The sequence below is a fragment of the Lytechinus pictus genome, chromosome 18 (assembly GCF_037042905.1).
Source record: "Lytechinus pictus isolate F3 Inbred chromosome 18, Lp3.0, whole genome shotgun sequence".
NCBI classification, from domain to species: domain Eukaryota; kingdom Metazoa; phylum Echinodermata; class Echinoidea; order Temnopleuroida; family Toxopneustidae; genus Lytechinus; species Lytechinus pictus.
The window spans coordinates 3781514-3798426 of NC_087262.1; the positions used below are offsets into that span (position 1 = coordinate 3781514).

At 36.4% G+C, this 16913-nt stretch overlaps 1 protein-coding gene across 1 annotated transcript in view; it reads left to right on the top strand.

Annotated features, from left to right (window-relative positions):
• LOC129282013 (zinc finger protein 420-like) overlaps positions 1-10149 on the top strand; it is a 29118-nt gene extending 18969 nt beyond the window's left edge. Inside the window, exon 4 of the mRNA XM_064113074.1 lies at positions 1253-10149. Coding sequence (XP_063969144.1) covers positions 1253-3450 — 2198 coding nt within the window. The 3' untranslated portion in view covers positions 3451-10149. The remainder of the gene's footprint in view (positions 1-1252) is intronic.
• Positions 10150-16913: the final 6764 nt, after the last annotated feature.

Below are 16913 nucleotides of genomic sequence, written 5' to 3' on the forward strand. Positions count from 1 at the left end.
TTATCATAACATAATTTTGGCTTTTCACAAGATTGGAAATTGAGGTAGGCCTACATGTTAAATATATGTACGACCATCTGCAACTCTTTGTAAGACCAGGCTTTCATATCTTGATTTCAATTGTTTGGCAGGCCCTCAAAAACAGTAGCGTAACAGCCGGGGTGGGGAGGGCAAGCTACCCCCCCCCCCCCCCTTGGCGGATTTCACCGGGAAAAGGAGAAAATTGAGTGAGAAATAAAGGGGAAGGGGAAGGAAAGGGAAACGGGAAAAGGAAATAAAGATTTCTTTTAATGAAAAAAAGGAAGGAAAGCGGGAAAAGAAACGAAAGAAGAACATTTGAGGAAGAAACAAATCATTCTGAGCTGAAACTTTTGATTTACAAGTAATCTCTGTTTGAGCCCAAATAAATTTTATAGTACGATAAACGTGAATATCTAAGCTAAATATGATATAGGTTTTATAAGAAGAGGTATTTTAGATGGGTCAGCAGCCAGCTTTTCATTGGCCAAGTACATTTTGCAGCTTAAAATCAAGAATACTGCTCTCTGATCAGTTATAGAGATCACGCATCCACACAAATTCTAACGTTTCTACTCTGGGCCTCTGCATGCAAGGTCACACTCATGGTAATCTCTTCTATTTACATGGGTCTGTTCCTTTTGATAACTTTATTCAGCCACTCAGAAATCTGGATATGATGCTACTCAGAAATTTCATAAATGATAAATATCTTCTTGTATCTTGATGGAAAAAGCTGGCTGCTGTGACCCGTCTAAAAGTTGCTACGTACAAGAATGACATTGTATTAAAGTAGGCCTATAGAGTTTGAGCTTTTCTGATTATATATTAAATAACATTTCTTCCCAAAGCAAAATGTTTTGCACAATTTTCTAGAGAAAACAGAGGAAGAAAATTCTGTTTAGAAAGCCTCTTTTCAGGCCTGAAATTCACTTTTTTTTCTTCAAAATACTTTAGTGTAAATGAATGACCAATATAAAAGAAACACATTTTTTTTATACTCTTCCCTGTGGTACTAAAATAATCAACTTTACTTGAAGAAAAAATGGTTAAATTCTTTGAGAAGGAAAATCTCACAATTCACAAGATTTTGCAGGGATATGAATTCAGCCACGAGAGGACTTGGATAAATCTTGCTCATTAGCATAGAGACTTGCATATTGACTGCATAAATTACCCACAGCAACAGCATTTTTGATAAAATTTGTTTCTCCCCTTCCCTTTTATTTTACAGCATCTGGATCTCAGCAGAACAAAAATTACGGCAGATGCACTAAGGAGAGAATAGATGGAGGAGATACTGCCCTTGGTGGAAACAGTGGATCATGTGAGATGAATGAATCTACAGGAACTGTGCATTCACACTGTAAGAAAATAGATAGGACAAGCATTAAAGAGGAGAGAATAGATGGAGGAGATAGTGTCCTTGGTGGAAACAGTGGATCATGTGAATGTGAGATGACAGAATCTACAGGAGCTGTGTGTTCATACTGTAAGAAAGTAGATGGGACAAGCATTAAAGAGGAGAGAATAGATGAAGGAGATAGTGTCCTTGGTGGAAACAGTGGATCATGTGAACGTGAGATGACAGAATCTACAGTAACTGTGTGTTCACACTGTAAGAAAGTAGATGGAACAAGCATTAAAGAGGAGAGATTAGATGAAGGAGATAGTGCCCTTGATGGAAACAGTGGATCATGTGAATGTAAGATGACAGAATCTAAAGGAACTGAGTGTTCACACTGTAAGAAGAAACGTGAAATAACCGACACAAGTGCCAAAATGCTTCTTCAATGTTTCTTTTGTGACTGTTCTTTTTCTGAAGAAAAGCAGCTAACGAAGCATCTCCAAACTCATGTTTGTGTATTGAATTCAGACACATTTCAATGTTTATATTGTAAGGAGTCGTTTTTTTCTAATGCTGACCTTGTGAAACATCGAAGAATATGTAGTGAAAAGATTTCTGATGAATGCAATCAAATTAAAATTATATATTCTAAAATGGATGGTGATATGAAACATAATAAAAACCATGTTGAAGAAGAAAATGGTCAAACAGTCAAGGCATTGTGTCTAATAGATCATGATTATTGCAAACATGATTCACAATCTCCAACAGAAGGAAATCCTGAAGAACATAGCTTTGAATGTCAACTTTGTAACAGCATTTTTAAAACAGAGTCAGATCTTAACAGTCATGTACATGTTAAAGAAATGTCAACCCAAACTGTGTATTCATGTTCAAAGTCTTATGAATGCAAACATTGTGGCAAGAAATTCATCACAAGTAGTCAATTAAATCAACACATTCTCGAAGTTCACACCAAAAAGAAGCCTTATGAATGCACATATTGTGGCAAGATTTTTTTTAGAAAATGGGATCTAAGTATACACATTCGAATTCACACACAGGAAAAGCCTTATGAATGCAAACATTGTGGCAAGAAATTCATCGCAAATAGTCATTTAAATCAACACATTAAAATCCACACTAAAGAGAAACCTTATGAATGCACATATTGTGACAAGAAATTTCTCAGAAAATGGGATCTAAGTAAACACATTAGAATTCACACACGGGAGAAGTCTTATGAATGCAAACATTGTGGCAAGAAATTCATCACAAGTAGTCAATTAAATCAACACATTGAAATTCACATTAAAGGGAAGGCTTATGAATGCACATATTGTGGCAAGAAATTTTTTAGAAAATGGCTTCTAAGTAGACACATTAGAATTCACACACAGGAAAAGCCTCATGAATGCAAACATTGTGGCAAGAAATTCATCACAAGTAGTCATTTAAATCAACACATTAAAATCCACACTAAAGAGAAACCTTATGAATGCACATATTGTGACAAGAAATTTCTAAGAAAATGGGATCTAAGTAAACACATTAGAATTCACACGCGGGAGAAGTCTTATGAATGCAAACATTGTGGCAAGAAATTCATCACAAGTAGTCAATTAAATCAACACATTGAAATTCACATTAATAAGAAGCCTTATGAATGCACATATTGTGGCAAGAATTTTTTTAGAAAATGGCTTCTAAGTAGACACATTAGAATTCACACACAGGAAAAGCCTTATGAATGCAAACATTGTGGCAAGAAATTCACAAGTAGTCATTTAAATCAACACATTAGAATTCACACAGGAGAGAAACCTTATCACTGTCAATATTGTTTTAAGAAATTCAACCAAAAAAGTAGTCTTAGAAGGCACATTAGAATTCACACACAGGATAAACCTTATGAATGCTTACATTGTGGCAAGAAATTCATCACAAGTAGTCATTTAAATCAACACATTAAAATTCACACCAAAGAGACGCCCTTTCAATGCACTTATTGTGGCAAGAAATTCAACAGAAAAAGTAGTCTTAGAAGGCACAATAAAATTCACACAAATGACTTATCTTTATGAATGCTAAATTGTTGCAAGAAATAAATTCATAGAGTGGTCATCTCAGTGAACGCATTAGAATTTACACAAAGGAGAAGCCTTATGAATGCGAACACTGTGGCGAGAAATTCAACATAAAAACAATGTGTATATAAAATGAACACATTAGAATTCACACAGACATCTTTATAATGGATGCTAACATTGTTTGCAATTTTAATTGTGGTGTCACTAATGATGTGTTTACAGATTTGACATCTCGGTTAGTCAAAAGGTGTGTTAATTATCTCTTGGATGTTCAGGTGTCGGAAATTTAGTGCTCATCACAAGCAATTTATTCAGATTGGGAGGCTGATGCTGAGCATGAAGAGCATGAAAACCCTACGCCAGTTGATTTGTATCTGATGTTATAGCGCCATCTGCGCTAGTTATGTGACATGTTTGTCCCACACTTGATATAGTTACGGTAATAAAAGTATTGATCTTGACTACAAAGTTGCATCTGAGTCTTGATTTATTGTAGTGGCAGCGGTGGGATATGAACCCAAGCTCGGATCATGCGTTCTTGCCACAGCAGGAGTGTATCGTCATTCCTCGCAATGTGCTACAGGGGATTCTTACTGCCCTGCATCTTCAACTTGGTCACCCCACATCTCACCAACTCTCGCAGGTTGTCTCGCGGTATTTCTATGCCCTGGATCTTGATACAGCCATTCAACAGGTGACTGTCGGCTGTCACAGCTGTCTCTCCCTCTAGAATATTCCTTGGTTGCTACTCCCCAGTCTATAGGTGACCCTATATAGGGTGTCTGTTGCGGATGTCATCAAACGTTCCCTCAACTCGTTTTCATCCTCAGGGAGAGCGTCACTTCTTATACTGTGAGCACTTTGATTCCAGATGAATGCAAGGAGACTCTCCGCACTGCCCTCCTTCAGCTTTGCGCACCTCTCAGGCCACTTGACGGCCCTCCATCTGTCATCCGCACCGACCCTGCGCCAGGATTTTCTGCTCTCCAACACAATGAGTCTTTGCGCAGTCCTTGCATCACTTTGGAGATTGGCCATGCCAAGAACCTCAACAAGAATCCTGTCGCTGAGAAGGCTGTACGTGAGCTGGAAGATGAGCTGCTTCGTGATGATCACCGTGGTGGTCCTGTTACTCCACTTGCTCTTGATCTGGCCACCGCACGCCTTAACAGCCGCATCCGTGGCGTTGGTCTATCTGCTCGTGAGCTTTGGACCCATGCAGTGTGACCAATTCACAAGTGAACAGATTCCGTTGCGTGACATGGACGTTATTACCAATCAACATGAGAAACAGCTCTCCAACCATGGCCCCGGTATGGAATCGAAGGCACCCAAACGCCCATCTTCGATGGGAGAGTCTCTTGTTTACGTTGGTGACCTTGTCTACCTGCGCTCGGACCGGACTAAGACTCAGGCCAGACCTCGCTACCTTGTCTGCAGTGTCGACAAAGATTGGTGCAACATTTGCAAGTTTGTTGGGAACCAACTCTGTTCTACATCATACCGCGTCTGGCGCTCGGATAATCATACCACATCCGGCGCTCGGATTGCTTGAAGGATCCCTCAGGGAATCCTACATATCATCCTTCCTGACCGGGGATTTCTGATGACGACGACCACCTTGATGAGGAGTTGCCCAGTCCCACCCCAGCAGATGACTCACAGTGCTTGCCTAATGCCTCTGACGTTACTGATGTGCCAGATGTCCCTTGCCCATTACGTCAAACCCCCGTTTGGAGAAAGACCGCAGTTCAGATTGCAAACTGCGATATTAGACCCCAATTCGTGTTTGAAACATTTCCAAGCCCTGGGGGCCGTTTCATAAACCTGTTCGTAAGTTAAGAGCGGCTTTAAGAACGACTGGTGATCATCGCCAATGGTGTGTACCATTTACCTCAAGATAGGATCACCAGTCGCTCTTAACTTACAAAAAGTTTATAAAACACCCGCCTGATCAACCCCGCTTGGCCAGGTAATCCCCGCTGTCTCAATTTCACCTCCACAGGCCAGATTATGAGCGTTGAGCCAAGGACGAAATGATAAACAACAGCTGTGCTATTACGTAAGACTTCTCTGCCTGTAGAAGGACCTTCGGAATGAAATTATTGTATTCGATATCTAATCACGTTTTCAAAGGCATATTGTATTCAGAAATTCAATGTTAGTCCATTTTCAATTTCGAACGAAGAAAATCAACCTCGAAATAAGGAAAGTAAGTGAATAAAAAATGGCGGCATGCTTTGCCGGGACCGCGCTCGGGCTGTTGTGTTATCTTCGGACCGAGGTCAAGAAACAGGTGTTTTGATACTTACATTGCATGCTTGGGGCAGTAGGGTTTGTCGTACTTGGAGAAGAGAATTGATTGAGAAAAACTGGGGTATAGTGTTCTCAAATTGAGGTTTTTCGTCATGCCCCCCTCCTGACCCCCCTGATATTCCTCACGAACTTTCTCACCCTGATGTTAGTCCTTCCCCTGCACTTTCTGGTCAGTCAGATCCCCCAGGGCATCTTGACCTACCTGGTCCTGCCCCCAATGATGGCTGGCGGTATCCCTTATGCCGTCGTGTCCCCCCATCGTATTTAGCGACTTCGTTTGTGATTGACTTTGACCTGCATTTATGCCCCCCTTTTTTTCCCCCATTGCCTGTGCCTTTTCCAGCCTGCCCTTTACTGATGGACTCACTGATGGACACTCTTTTTTTGTATATATCTCCTCTTGTTTTTTTAATGTATTTTTGTACGCGTAACCTTTATGGGTTTATCTATGTGTGCTAATGGGTTCCTTAATGCGTCTAGCTTTTTTCAGCAAACAAAAAAAAGAAAGAAAACAAACAGCTTGAGTTAAATGATTCTAATTTGATAGTTTATTGCTTTCAGGATCCACACCATACCAAACACATACCACCACTCACTCCAGCTAGTTCGCCTACTACCAATTGCTGCGCATTTCTACGCTTGTGATAAATTATGCTGTGCATTTAATTTTTTTTGTTATAATTTTTGGTCCCATTCAGTGGGTATGTCTTCGCTTTGATGCCTGCGCATTTGCTTTGCAGTTGTTTGCGAGTTTACACCTTTATAATAAGACAATACTTTCACAAAGCTTCTCTGCTTTGATCATTGCAAAATTCTTTTCATTTACATAAGGAAAAAGTGATTATGCCAGTTGATTTGTATCTGATGTTATAGCGCCATCTGCGCTAGTTATGTGACAACACGTTTGTCTCACACTTGATACGGTTACGGTAATAAAAGTATTGATCTTAACTACAAAGTTGTATCCCAGTCTTAATTTATTGTCGCTATTCATTCTTTCCTTATCGTTAGTTTTGAAAAACTTTGACAAGTGCCACAATGTTTGGTCTCCTATCATACAGCTATTTCTTATTGCTCAGAAATACCTATTTGTACATAATACTTTTCGGGGGGGATATTTTAATAAACACAAATGAAATTTAAAATAAGAAAGTTATGACATTTTAAAGTTTCGCTTCATTTCACAAAACAGTTCTATGCACATCTCAGTTGGTATGCAAATGAGGGAACTGATGACATCACTCACTATTTCTTTTGTATTTTATTATATGAAATATTCTTATTTTCTCCCCATTGTCCTGTGAAACAAAGTTTTATTTCTCCCTGAACATGCAGGGGCGGATCCAGCTTTTTATAAAGGGGGGGTTGGGGTGGTATGCGAGGGAGCGTAGCGACCGAGTTCAAGCGAGCGGAGCGAGCGAGGGGGGAGGGTGTGGGAGGGGGGTGTCCCCCCTCCCACAGTAGGGAAAATTTTTGAAAATCTGTGTGTGAAAATGGCGTTTTCTTGCATCTAAAACACCACTCTTTTTGGTATAGAGGTCGTTGCCAAATTAACCCCCATGAAAATTTGTAAAATTAAGTTGCATTTTCCCGCAATGTAAGGCCGGTTAACAACACAGATACAAAGAATTGGGGACCTTGGAATAAGCACTGTTAGCCTAATACTTTTATAATAATAATAATAAATGAAATAAATACATAGAAATAGAATAAAATAAAATTACAAGTTTAAAAAAAAAGATAAGATTTAAAAAAATGGTCCCCGGATTTTTTTTTTTTGGGGGGGTTGCAACCCCCCCAACCCCCCCTCTAGATCCGCTTCTGACATGTGGAATTATCATTGTTTAACATTATGGTTCAGTCAAGTTTGTCCTTATTGTCAAATCTGTAAAAATTGAAATATTTTTCTTAATCCTTTTCTACATAAAGTCCCATAGGGCATGTTATGTGTTAATGTATAGGCATCGGAAGAGCAAACTGTAGGTCCACCCTTTGTTGTAATTTGAATGGGTACCAGCAACCCTAAATGGGAAACAATAAGTAACTTAAGAACATTACAAAAGAGAAATCTATGTTGGTTCAGTTTTTGCATGCTTTATATAGAGAGAAAAAGCTTTCAGCTATCAGTTTTATCTAATTTTTCAGAGAGCGACAGAGACAGAAATAGAACTCCTAAGTTGTGCTTTCGACAAGTTTCTCATCTAGATTTTACAAGTGTGCCATATTACAAGTGTGAGCTATATATAAGGTGTATAAATGAATTGAGGTGTTATCTGCTTAAAGGACAAGTCCACCCCAACAAAAAGTTGACTTGAATAAAAAGATAAAAATCCAACAAGCATAACACTAAAAATTTCATCAGAATCGGATGTAAAATAAGAAAGTTATGACATTTTAAAGTTTTGCTTAATTTCACAAAATAGTTATATGCACATCCTGGTGGATATGCAAATGAGGAGACTGATGACGTCATCCACTCACTATTTCTTTTGTATTTTATTATATGAAATAGGGAATATTCTATTTTTCTCCTCATTGTCAATTAAGTGAACAACGATTAATTCCTCCCTGAACATGTGGAATGAGTATTGTTTAATACTATATGATTCAGTCAAGTTGGTCCTTATTGTCAAATCTATAAAAAATGAAATATTGTATAATTCAAACAATAAAAAACAAAAGAAATAGTGAGTGGGGGACATCATCGACTGTCTCATTTGAGTTGTGCATATCACTGTTTTGTGAAAAATAAACAAAACTTTAAAATGTCATAACTTTCTTAGGTTACATCCGATTTTGATGAAATCTTCAGCGTTTTGCTAGTTTGATTTTTCTATATTTATTCAAATCAACATTTTTCTGGGGTGGACTTGACCTTTAAAGCCTCAAATTGGTAATTTTCAGTAATTTAAGTATTGTACATCATTAATATGATATAACTGTAGCATACTTGCGAAGGATCGTTTTCGTTAATAGACACCTCGACTGTTATAAGAAAATTATGTAATAATTTTGCAGGTTATATTTAACCTTAATTCAAAGTAATATAGGTCAATATTTCATTTTGTTAGAGTATTAAGAGTCCTTGGTAGTATATAGTATTTGTATAAACAGTGAAGTTGATTCTTTAGTGCTTTATAGTGATTAGTTTCAGTTGTTAAAAGTACATTATAATTTATTATATCAGTCAAACTATCCATATATGCAACTATGCAGTTTTAAAATTCATGACACTTATTCAATGAACAAGGTTATGATACAACCTTGTTCTCTGTTACATCTCAATGTGCGGCAAATTAAGGGTGGCAATGTGTGGCTTATTTTCTCTTTTTCTTTGGGACAAATGCTTGATTTTTTTTACACTGTCAGTTTCTATTACAGCTATTCATCATAAATTGGCTCTTGAGTACATTTGATTCTCTAAATTATTTTTTCTTAATTAGAAATAGAGATTGAAAAATGAAAATTTTCTTGCCATATTACTTTCCACCAATAGAGGGCGTACTCAACAATATGCCCAAAATTCAAGATTTTGGTAGATCTGGCCAGCTCCCCCCCCCCCCTTCCTTGGATCCGCCAGTGTTGGAGAGTATGTCATCCAGTGGAAATAAAGATGTATCTAAGGCGAAGTCTATTTGTAATTTATTGATTGATCATGTTTGTAAGGTATTTTATAACCCAAGAAATACACATTGAAAAAAAGGATAAAACTTGAAAAATATAGCTTATGGAGGCCAAAGATGGCTTTTCAGGGCATCACTAAGAATCTTACTAAGAATAATGATCATATATTTTCCTACATGCTTCTCAATGGTCCGAATTCACTAAGGTGGTTTTGAAAACCCACGGTTTAATCTATGGTTTATGCAGATTTCCTGTATAAATTACGCTTAATTTAGCGCGTAACGGGCACGTGCATAAAAAATGTCCAATGCTGATGCGCGCTTTTGTCACATTGCGCCAAATTGATGCCTGTCACTGTTCGATAAGCTATTTTAGTCATGAGTCCACTGTTGGAAGAGTGGACTCATGAATAAAATAGCATATGGATAACCACAGCAACAGGCGACAATTTGGCGCACTGTTACAAAAGCGCGCATCAGCATTGGAATTTTATACACGCGCCCGATGCGCGCTAAATTAAGCGTAACAATATGTTCTTGATTGTAGTTTTTAAAATATATTGAAAACAGGAAGGATATATTTTCAACTGTTATATCGGTTGTAGTATTGTAGAAACAACAAGGTCCAGTGATGGATCATTGCAATGTTGGGCATTAGAGTTTGTCTTTTAATTGTATACATTTGTATTAAAAGGACATATAAATAATAAAACTTAAAAATGTATCTGTGCCTGTCATTTATGCAAAATTGTAATTGGTTGTATATTGTACATATGTATTTTGCTGATTTGTTTTTAAGGTCTGCATGGCTGTGGGTGTTATGGTATTTTTGTTATTCTTTTATTCAAAATAGGGATTAAAATGACATTGAAATAGTTATGGGGAAGGTTTTTTTTTCAAGATTAACACCAATTGAAGACTAAGCCGACCTGGCTAAGCAGTATTCTATTAAAGCTTTACCATTTGCCTAAGTTGCCATCAATAATATTCAATTATGAGGGAAAAAAAGAAGAAAAGTCCGCCTCTTGGGATGCATTCTTGAGTCGCCAATATCTGAAATAAGTTGTGTAGGTGGATCAGGAAATTTTGGAGAAGGATGCAGTTGAACATACATGTCTGACTGTGTGGGTGTGTGTGTGTGTGTATATATATGTACACACATACATGTGCTAATTATGACTAATACATGGTCCTTCCAATCATCCTTTTATATATATATATATATACACAACAAAAAAAGTAAGTCCCCCCTTAAACAAACATCAATAATTTCCGAACCGATGCGAGTTTTTAATATATTTTTACATGAGCGTGTAGATAATTTTATAAGCTATCCTCTGAGTAAAAGTTATGGACGTATTTTACGCCATGCTTCAGTGAGCACCGTCAGAAGGCAAAAATGTCCTTTTCAAAAGTCACAAGCCAAATATCATTACTTTGATTCCATTTTATTGGAACTAATTCCACATTCTCATCATGAAAAATAGTCAGAAGACTTGTAAAAGGTACTTTCTAAAAGACGATACAACTTTTTTGGCTAAATTTCACGGTTGAATAAACACAAGTCCAAATTTGCTATAATTGGATGTTTTACACATTTCTATCAAATAAAAATGATAGAATATGATGACAGTTATTTTTGGGAAGAGTATCTTCAACAATTTTCATCGTTTCACGGTTCAATGAACATTTATTGAAAACAAAAAATACGATTTTCAAATATCATAGGCATGTATTGTTTCATTTTGGTAACTGAAAATGATCTTTTCTCAACTTTTTCGTTATGTTCATGATCAATTAACATGCTTCAATGATTCAAAGGCGTTTAATTTAACATTCACGCTTGAATGAACATGTGGAATGTGATTAGCTCTTTTTTACGTTATTGGAAAAAATGCAATTTGTAACTATGGATATCTGTCACAAACCTCCTTGCATAGTTCATTTGAATTGATTTTTATGAAAATCCCGATGTTTAATGCATCAGTGAGCACACAATATTCGAAAATTATGCAAATGAGAAGAAAGTTCAAGGCCTTGGCCCCACCCTGTGCCGTATCGAATGGTTATTTTGGTGTGCGCGCCTTTTGGATAGTGTTACTCTGAAACCATGTGCGAAGTTTCATGAAATAGCTGTTGGCAGAAGTAACACAAACCGTCCATGAAACAAACCCTCATTTCATATTTGTTAAAATTTTGACTTCCTCTCTCATAGACTTGTATACATTATGGGTGCATATGTTTAAGAATAAGTAACCCCTTATTCAATATGGTGGAACTTTTTTTCAAGGCTGTCTTTAGCAATGTCATTTGGCACTAATGTTTATCAACCTATGGGCAGAATTCTGTGCAGAAATGAAATCGATTTGTTTATTTATGGATGAGTGAGCACGCATTAAAGTGGGAAAATTGGTATTTTCAATGTCACAGACTCATTTTAAAGGGTAATAAAGTGAATATTGGGGGCAAATTCGGTTTCAAATGTGACTTTAATTGCTGTTGTTTTTATCATCCATCTTTTCTATCACCATACACTTTCCGAACTTTAAACATTTTCATGGTTGAGCGAGCACATTCGAAAACTTAGGAATGAATACTCTTTATACTGCATAAATGTATTATTTTCCTAACAATTTATCATGATTAGTTTAATTTATGGACAAATCAGTGGTGGATCCAGAATTTTAAAATGGGGGAGGGGCCTATAATCGGGGGAGACAACAACATTTTCAAACTTTAACATGATCTAACAAGTTGTAGAGGATACTTACATAAACCCCTATGATGATACGTCACAATACAGGGGCCGCGGAACGGTTTTCCAAAGTGAGGGGGTGGGGCTGACCATGCAAAAAATCACAATCAAATGGTCATTTTACATTTTTGTGCATGCTTTTTGAAAAAAGTGGGGGCTAGAGCCCCCCACCCCCGCTTCCGCGGCCCCTGCAATACATTGTGCTCACTCAACCATGAACATACGATTTGAAAATTGTGTGTGGAGTGGCTAAATGATGGATAGTAAAACAGTAAAAACAACTTTTGCCCAACTTTGTATTTGCACAATCTGAAAAACGACTCGTGTGACTTTCAAAAATGGTCATTTTGAATTAAATCTTTAATTACTCATGCATGACTCAACCGATCAATCTAATTTTTCACCAGAAGTTGCTTAATCAGTGTAGAATACGAAATATCTCAAAATAATTTCCTTCAAAAGTTACAGCAATTTGATTTAGGGGGGACTTACTTTTTTTGTTGTGTATATATATATATATATATATATATATATATATTATGAGCATCTTGGTTTTCCACGTATTGGCAATAATAATAATAAGACATCAGAAATGCGAAACAAATTCACGAGTAATGCAGTTTTTGAAGTGCCAACAATTAAGTTCTTTTATTCAATCTCCAAATTTTCGGTAGACATCTACCTTCTTCAGGGAAGATTCGTGAATCTACCTTCTTCAGGGAAGATTCGTGAATTCACGAATCTTCCCTGAAGAAGGTAGATGTCTACCGAAAATTTGGAGATTGAATAAAAGAACTTAATTGTTGGCACTTCAAAAACTGCATTACTCGTGAATTTGTTTCGCATTTCTGATGTCTTATTATATATATATTATTATATACATGTATATATATATATATTATATAACAGGTAAATATTTTTTTCTGCCCCTGTGCCGATTTACCGATTATGTCTCTGTAATACACGGTCCTTCCAATCATCCTTTTTTATATCGAACACGCTGGACTTGATCCCCTCTCTTTCTCTGTTCCGCCTCCCTCCCCTGATCACTCAATATATATTGCCCTTTCTAGTATCCCCTTGTATTCCTCGATCCCCCTTTCTATTCTCTATCACTTTCCTTTTCACGGCTCCTCAATTATCACTATCCAATCACCCTAACTTATATGGCTCCCTCTCTCCATCATCATCCTGGATTGTTAGTTTATCATCATTATTATCATATATCATAGATTTTTAAAGAAAACAGAGCACAAAGTACAGCTCTAAAAAATGAGAGGCAGAGTCACAATCTTTGTCATGCAGTGCCTGTGGTGTGCGTGACAAAAAAAATGAGTATCAGATTTTTTTATTCTCTGATTTTGTGATCTGTTTTCTTTTAAAATCTATTTTTATTTTTAATGGCTTTCTATTATTACCAATTGTCATTATTGTACTCTTATAGAAGCCAAGCAGACCAAAATAATATTAAGTTACTCAAATTTTCAACAATCCCTACATCCTCATCAGGAGACATAGGGTTCAACATAAAAAAATTGAGTATCATTGAATAAAGAAAGACTTGATTGGCATGCAAAAAAGCATTAACTTTCTAAACTCAAAGCTATTTTGTTACGGTATATATATACATGTACATTAGCCTTTGGCAACTCTTTAATTTAAATATTTTGTCAGAGAAATGGAGGAAGAGAACAATGGTATAGACGTAGCTTATATCAAGTTTCCCCAGAGCTATCTGGGTATATATATATATATATGGCCAACGGTAAGGACAAACTTTTGTGTTGTGTGTTAGGATTCAGGAGATAAAAGTTCTGTTTTCAAAAATTTCCCTTCCCTAAAAATATAATCAGAAAAAAAAATTCTGGAATGAAGATATGAAATCGCATGTCCCTGCTAAAAATGTCTTCAGCCAGGGAGGCTGGAGCCATTGCCCAACTCCAACCCTATTTTTTCTTTTTCACAAACTTGAACGACGCCACCATAGTTATAGTATCACCACTCGATAAGATATGACTAATCGCCACTCAAACCAACATAAGAAGAAGAAGAAGAAGATATGTATATATGAGGCGCCGAATGTACCAATATTATATAGAACAATTATTTGTTATATAATCATTATTTATTAAATAATAACTATTATTTATATATAATTTACATTTTATTTGTAAATAACTACTATTATATAAAATATCATTTCTAATTATTTATATATAATTCCAAGTAATACTTCATTATTTGTAAATAATAATAGTTCGACATTCCATTATTTATAAATAATGATTATTTGTTTTTCATTATTTATAAATAATGATTATTTGTTTTTCATTATTTATAAATAATGATTATTTGTTTTTCATTATTTACAAATAATGATTATTTGTTTTTCATTATTTATAAATAATGATTATTTGTTTTTCATTATTTACAAATAATGATTATTTGTTTTTCATTATTTATAAATAATGATTATTTGTTTTTCATTATTTATAAATAATTTGTTGAGTTTTCCATTATTTATAAATAATGATTATTTGTTAAATAATGAAAACGTCTACTTCATTATTTATAAATAATTTTTTCGAGTGCACCATTATTCTCATTATTTATAAATAATCATTATTTAATGTTCGAGTTTTCCATTATTTATAAATAAAGATTATTTGTTAAATAATGAAATATCTACTTCATTATTTATAAATAATAATTTTGTTTCAATATCCCATTATTTATAAATAATCATTATTTATAAACAATTTTTACAGTTTCCCATTATATACAAATAATCATTATTTATAGTCAAATAACCATTATTTATTAAATAATGCCATTATTTATTAAATAATGCCATTATTTATTAAATAATGGAAAACTCGCTATAACATGCAAATGTGGGACCGCCCATGATATGAATATTCATGATGCGATTTCCTTCGTGATTTTTCTTCACAAATTTTTGTCCATTTCCTCTTCATAATGACATTTCTTGAAGCAATTTTCTAGGGATATGGTCTGATTGTAATATTCTTCATTTTCTATATAACTTCGTCTTCGTAGAAATATCAAAAAGTGTAATTTTATACGATTTTTCCTACAGTTCACAATCCCCATAGGCGCGCGTGTATCGTAGGGACAACCGGTGAATCGACGGAGTGCTCTTCATCGAAATACTACGTTGGTTGGTCCCCGGAAGTGGCGGGCGGAATTTAGCCCGAATCCTCGATGGAAGTCGATCAAGTGCATATGAGCTGAGAGAGTGAAATATCAGTGTACTTGTACAGGCCCTTCTACTTTTTATAAATATTTCTTGTTGCTTTTTTTGTTAAGTTAATTTTTCCTGGTGTAGAGATAAGTTTCAGTTCTAATAATGCACTTCAAATACATTTTGGAGTGTCTGTTTGAGGCGTTTGGGGCGATTTCACCCTGGCCCCAAAATGCTCGCAACGACAATACGGGGGCATGATGACCCCTAAATTTTTAAAAACTTATTTTTCTATTGAAAATTATCACAAAATTCACCAAAAGTGTGCACGAAAGCCTTCGTATTTCACTTTTAAAACTCCAAAAAGTGCCCAAACGACAAGCTTGGTCGCTTCGCTGTGTCGCTTTCAACTTGAGAACGTTTACGCGTCTGCTTCCCCCCCCCCCTCCTCCGAAAGAAATTCTGTATACGGCCATGCTCTAAAGAGCCTGGCACATTGATTTATGTATACTTTCATTTTCATTATTTTCATCTCATTATCAACATGGCCTTACGCAGAATTTTTTCCAGGGGGGCCGGGGCCGGAGCATGACGCGCGTAAACTTTCTCAAAAAAATCTTGAAAGCGAGACAGCCACGGGACCAAGCCCAAATGACAAGCTTGGTCGCTTCGCTGTCTCGCTTTCAACTTGAGAACGTTTACGCGCGTCTGCCCCCACCCCCCGAAAGAAATTCTGTGAACGGCCATGCTCAAAAGAGCATATGGCACATTGATTTATATGTACTTTTCATTTTCATTATTTTTATCACATTATCATCATGGCCTTACACAGAATTTTTACCGGGGGGGGGGGGGGGGGGAGCAGCTAGGACGCGCGTAAAGTTTCTCAAAAAAAATCTTGAAAGCGAGACAGCGACGCGACCAAGCTCAAACGACAACTTGGTCGCTTCGCTGTGTCGCGCTTTCAACTTGAGAACGTTTACGCGTCTGCTTCCCCCCCCCCCCTCCTCCGAAAGAAATTCTGTATACGGCCATGCTCTAAACATGAGAGCCTGGCACATTGATTTATGTATACCTCATTTTCATTATTTTTATCTCATTATCATCATGGCCTTATGCAGAATTTTTTTTTCTCATAAAAATCTTGAAAAAGCGAAGCGACCAAGCTTGTCATTTGGGCTTGGTCCCGTGGCTGTCTCGCTTTCAAGATTTTTTTGAGAAAGTTTACGCGCGTCATGCTCCGGCCCCGGCCCCCCTGGAAAAAATTCTGCGTAAGGCCATGTTGATAATGAGATGAAAATAATGAAAATGAAAGTATACATAAATCAATGTGCCAGGCTCTTTAGAGCATGGCCGTATACAGAATTTCTTTCGGAGGAGGGGGGGGGGGGGGGGAAGCAGACGCGTAAACGTTCTCAAGTTGAAAGCGACACAGCGAAGCGACCAAGCTTGTCGTTTGGGCACTTTTTGGAGTTTTAAAAGTGAAATACGAAGGCTTTCGTGCACACTTTTGGTGAATTTTGTGATAATTTTCAATAGAAAAATAAGTTTTTAAAAA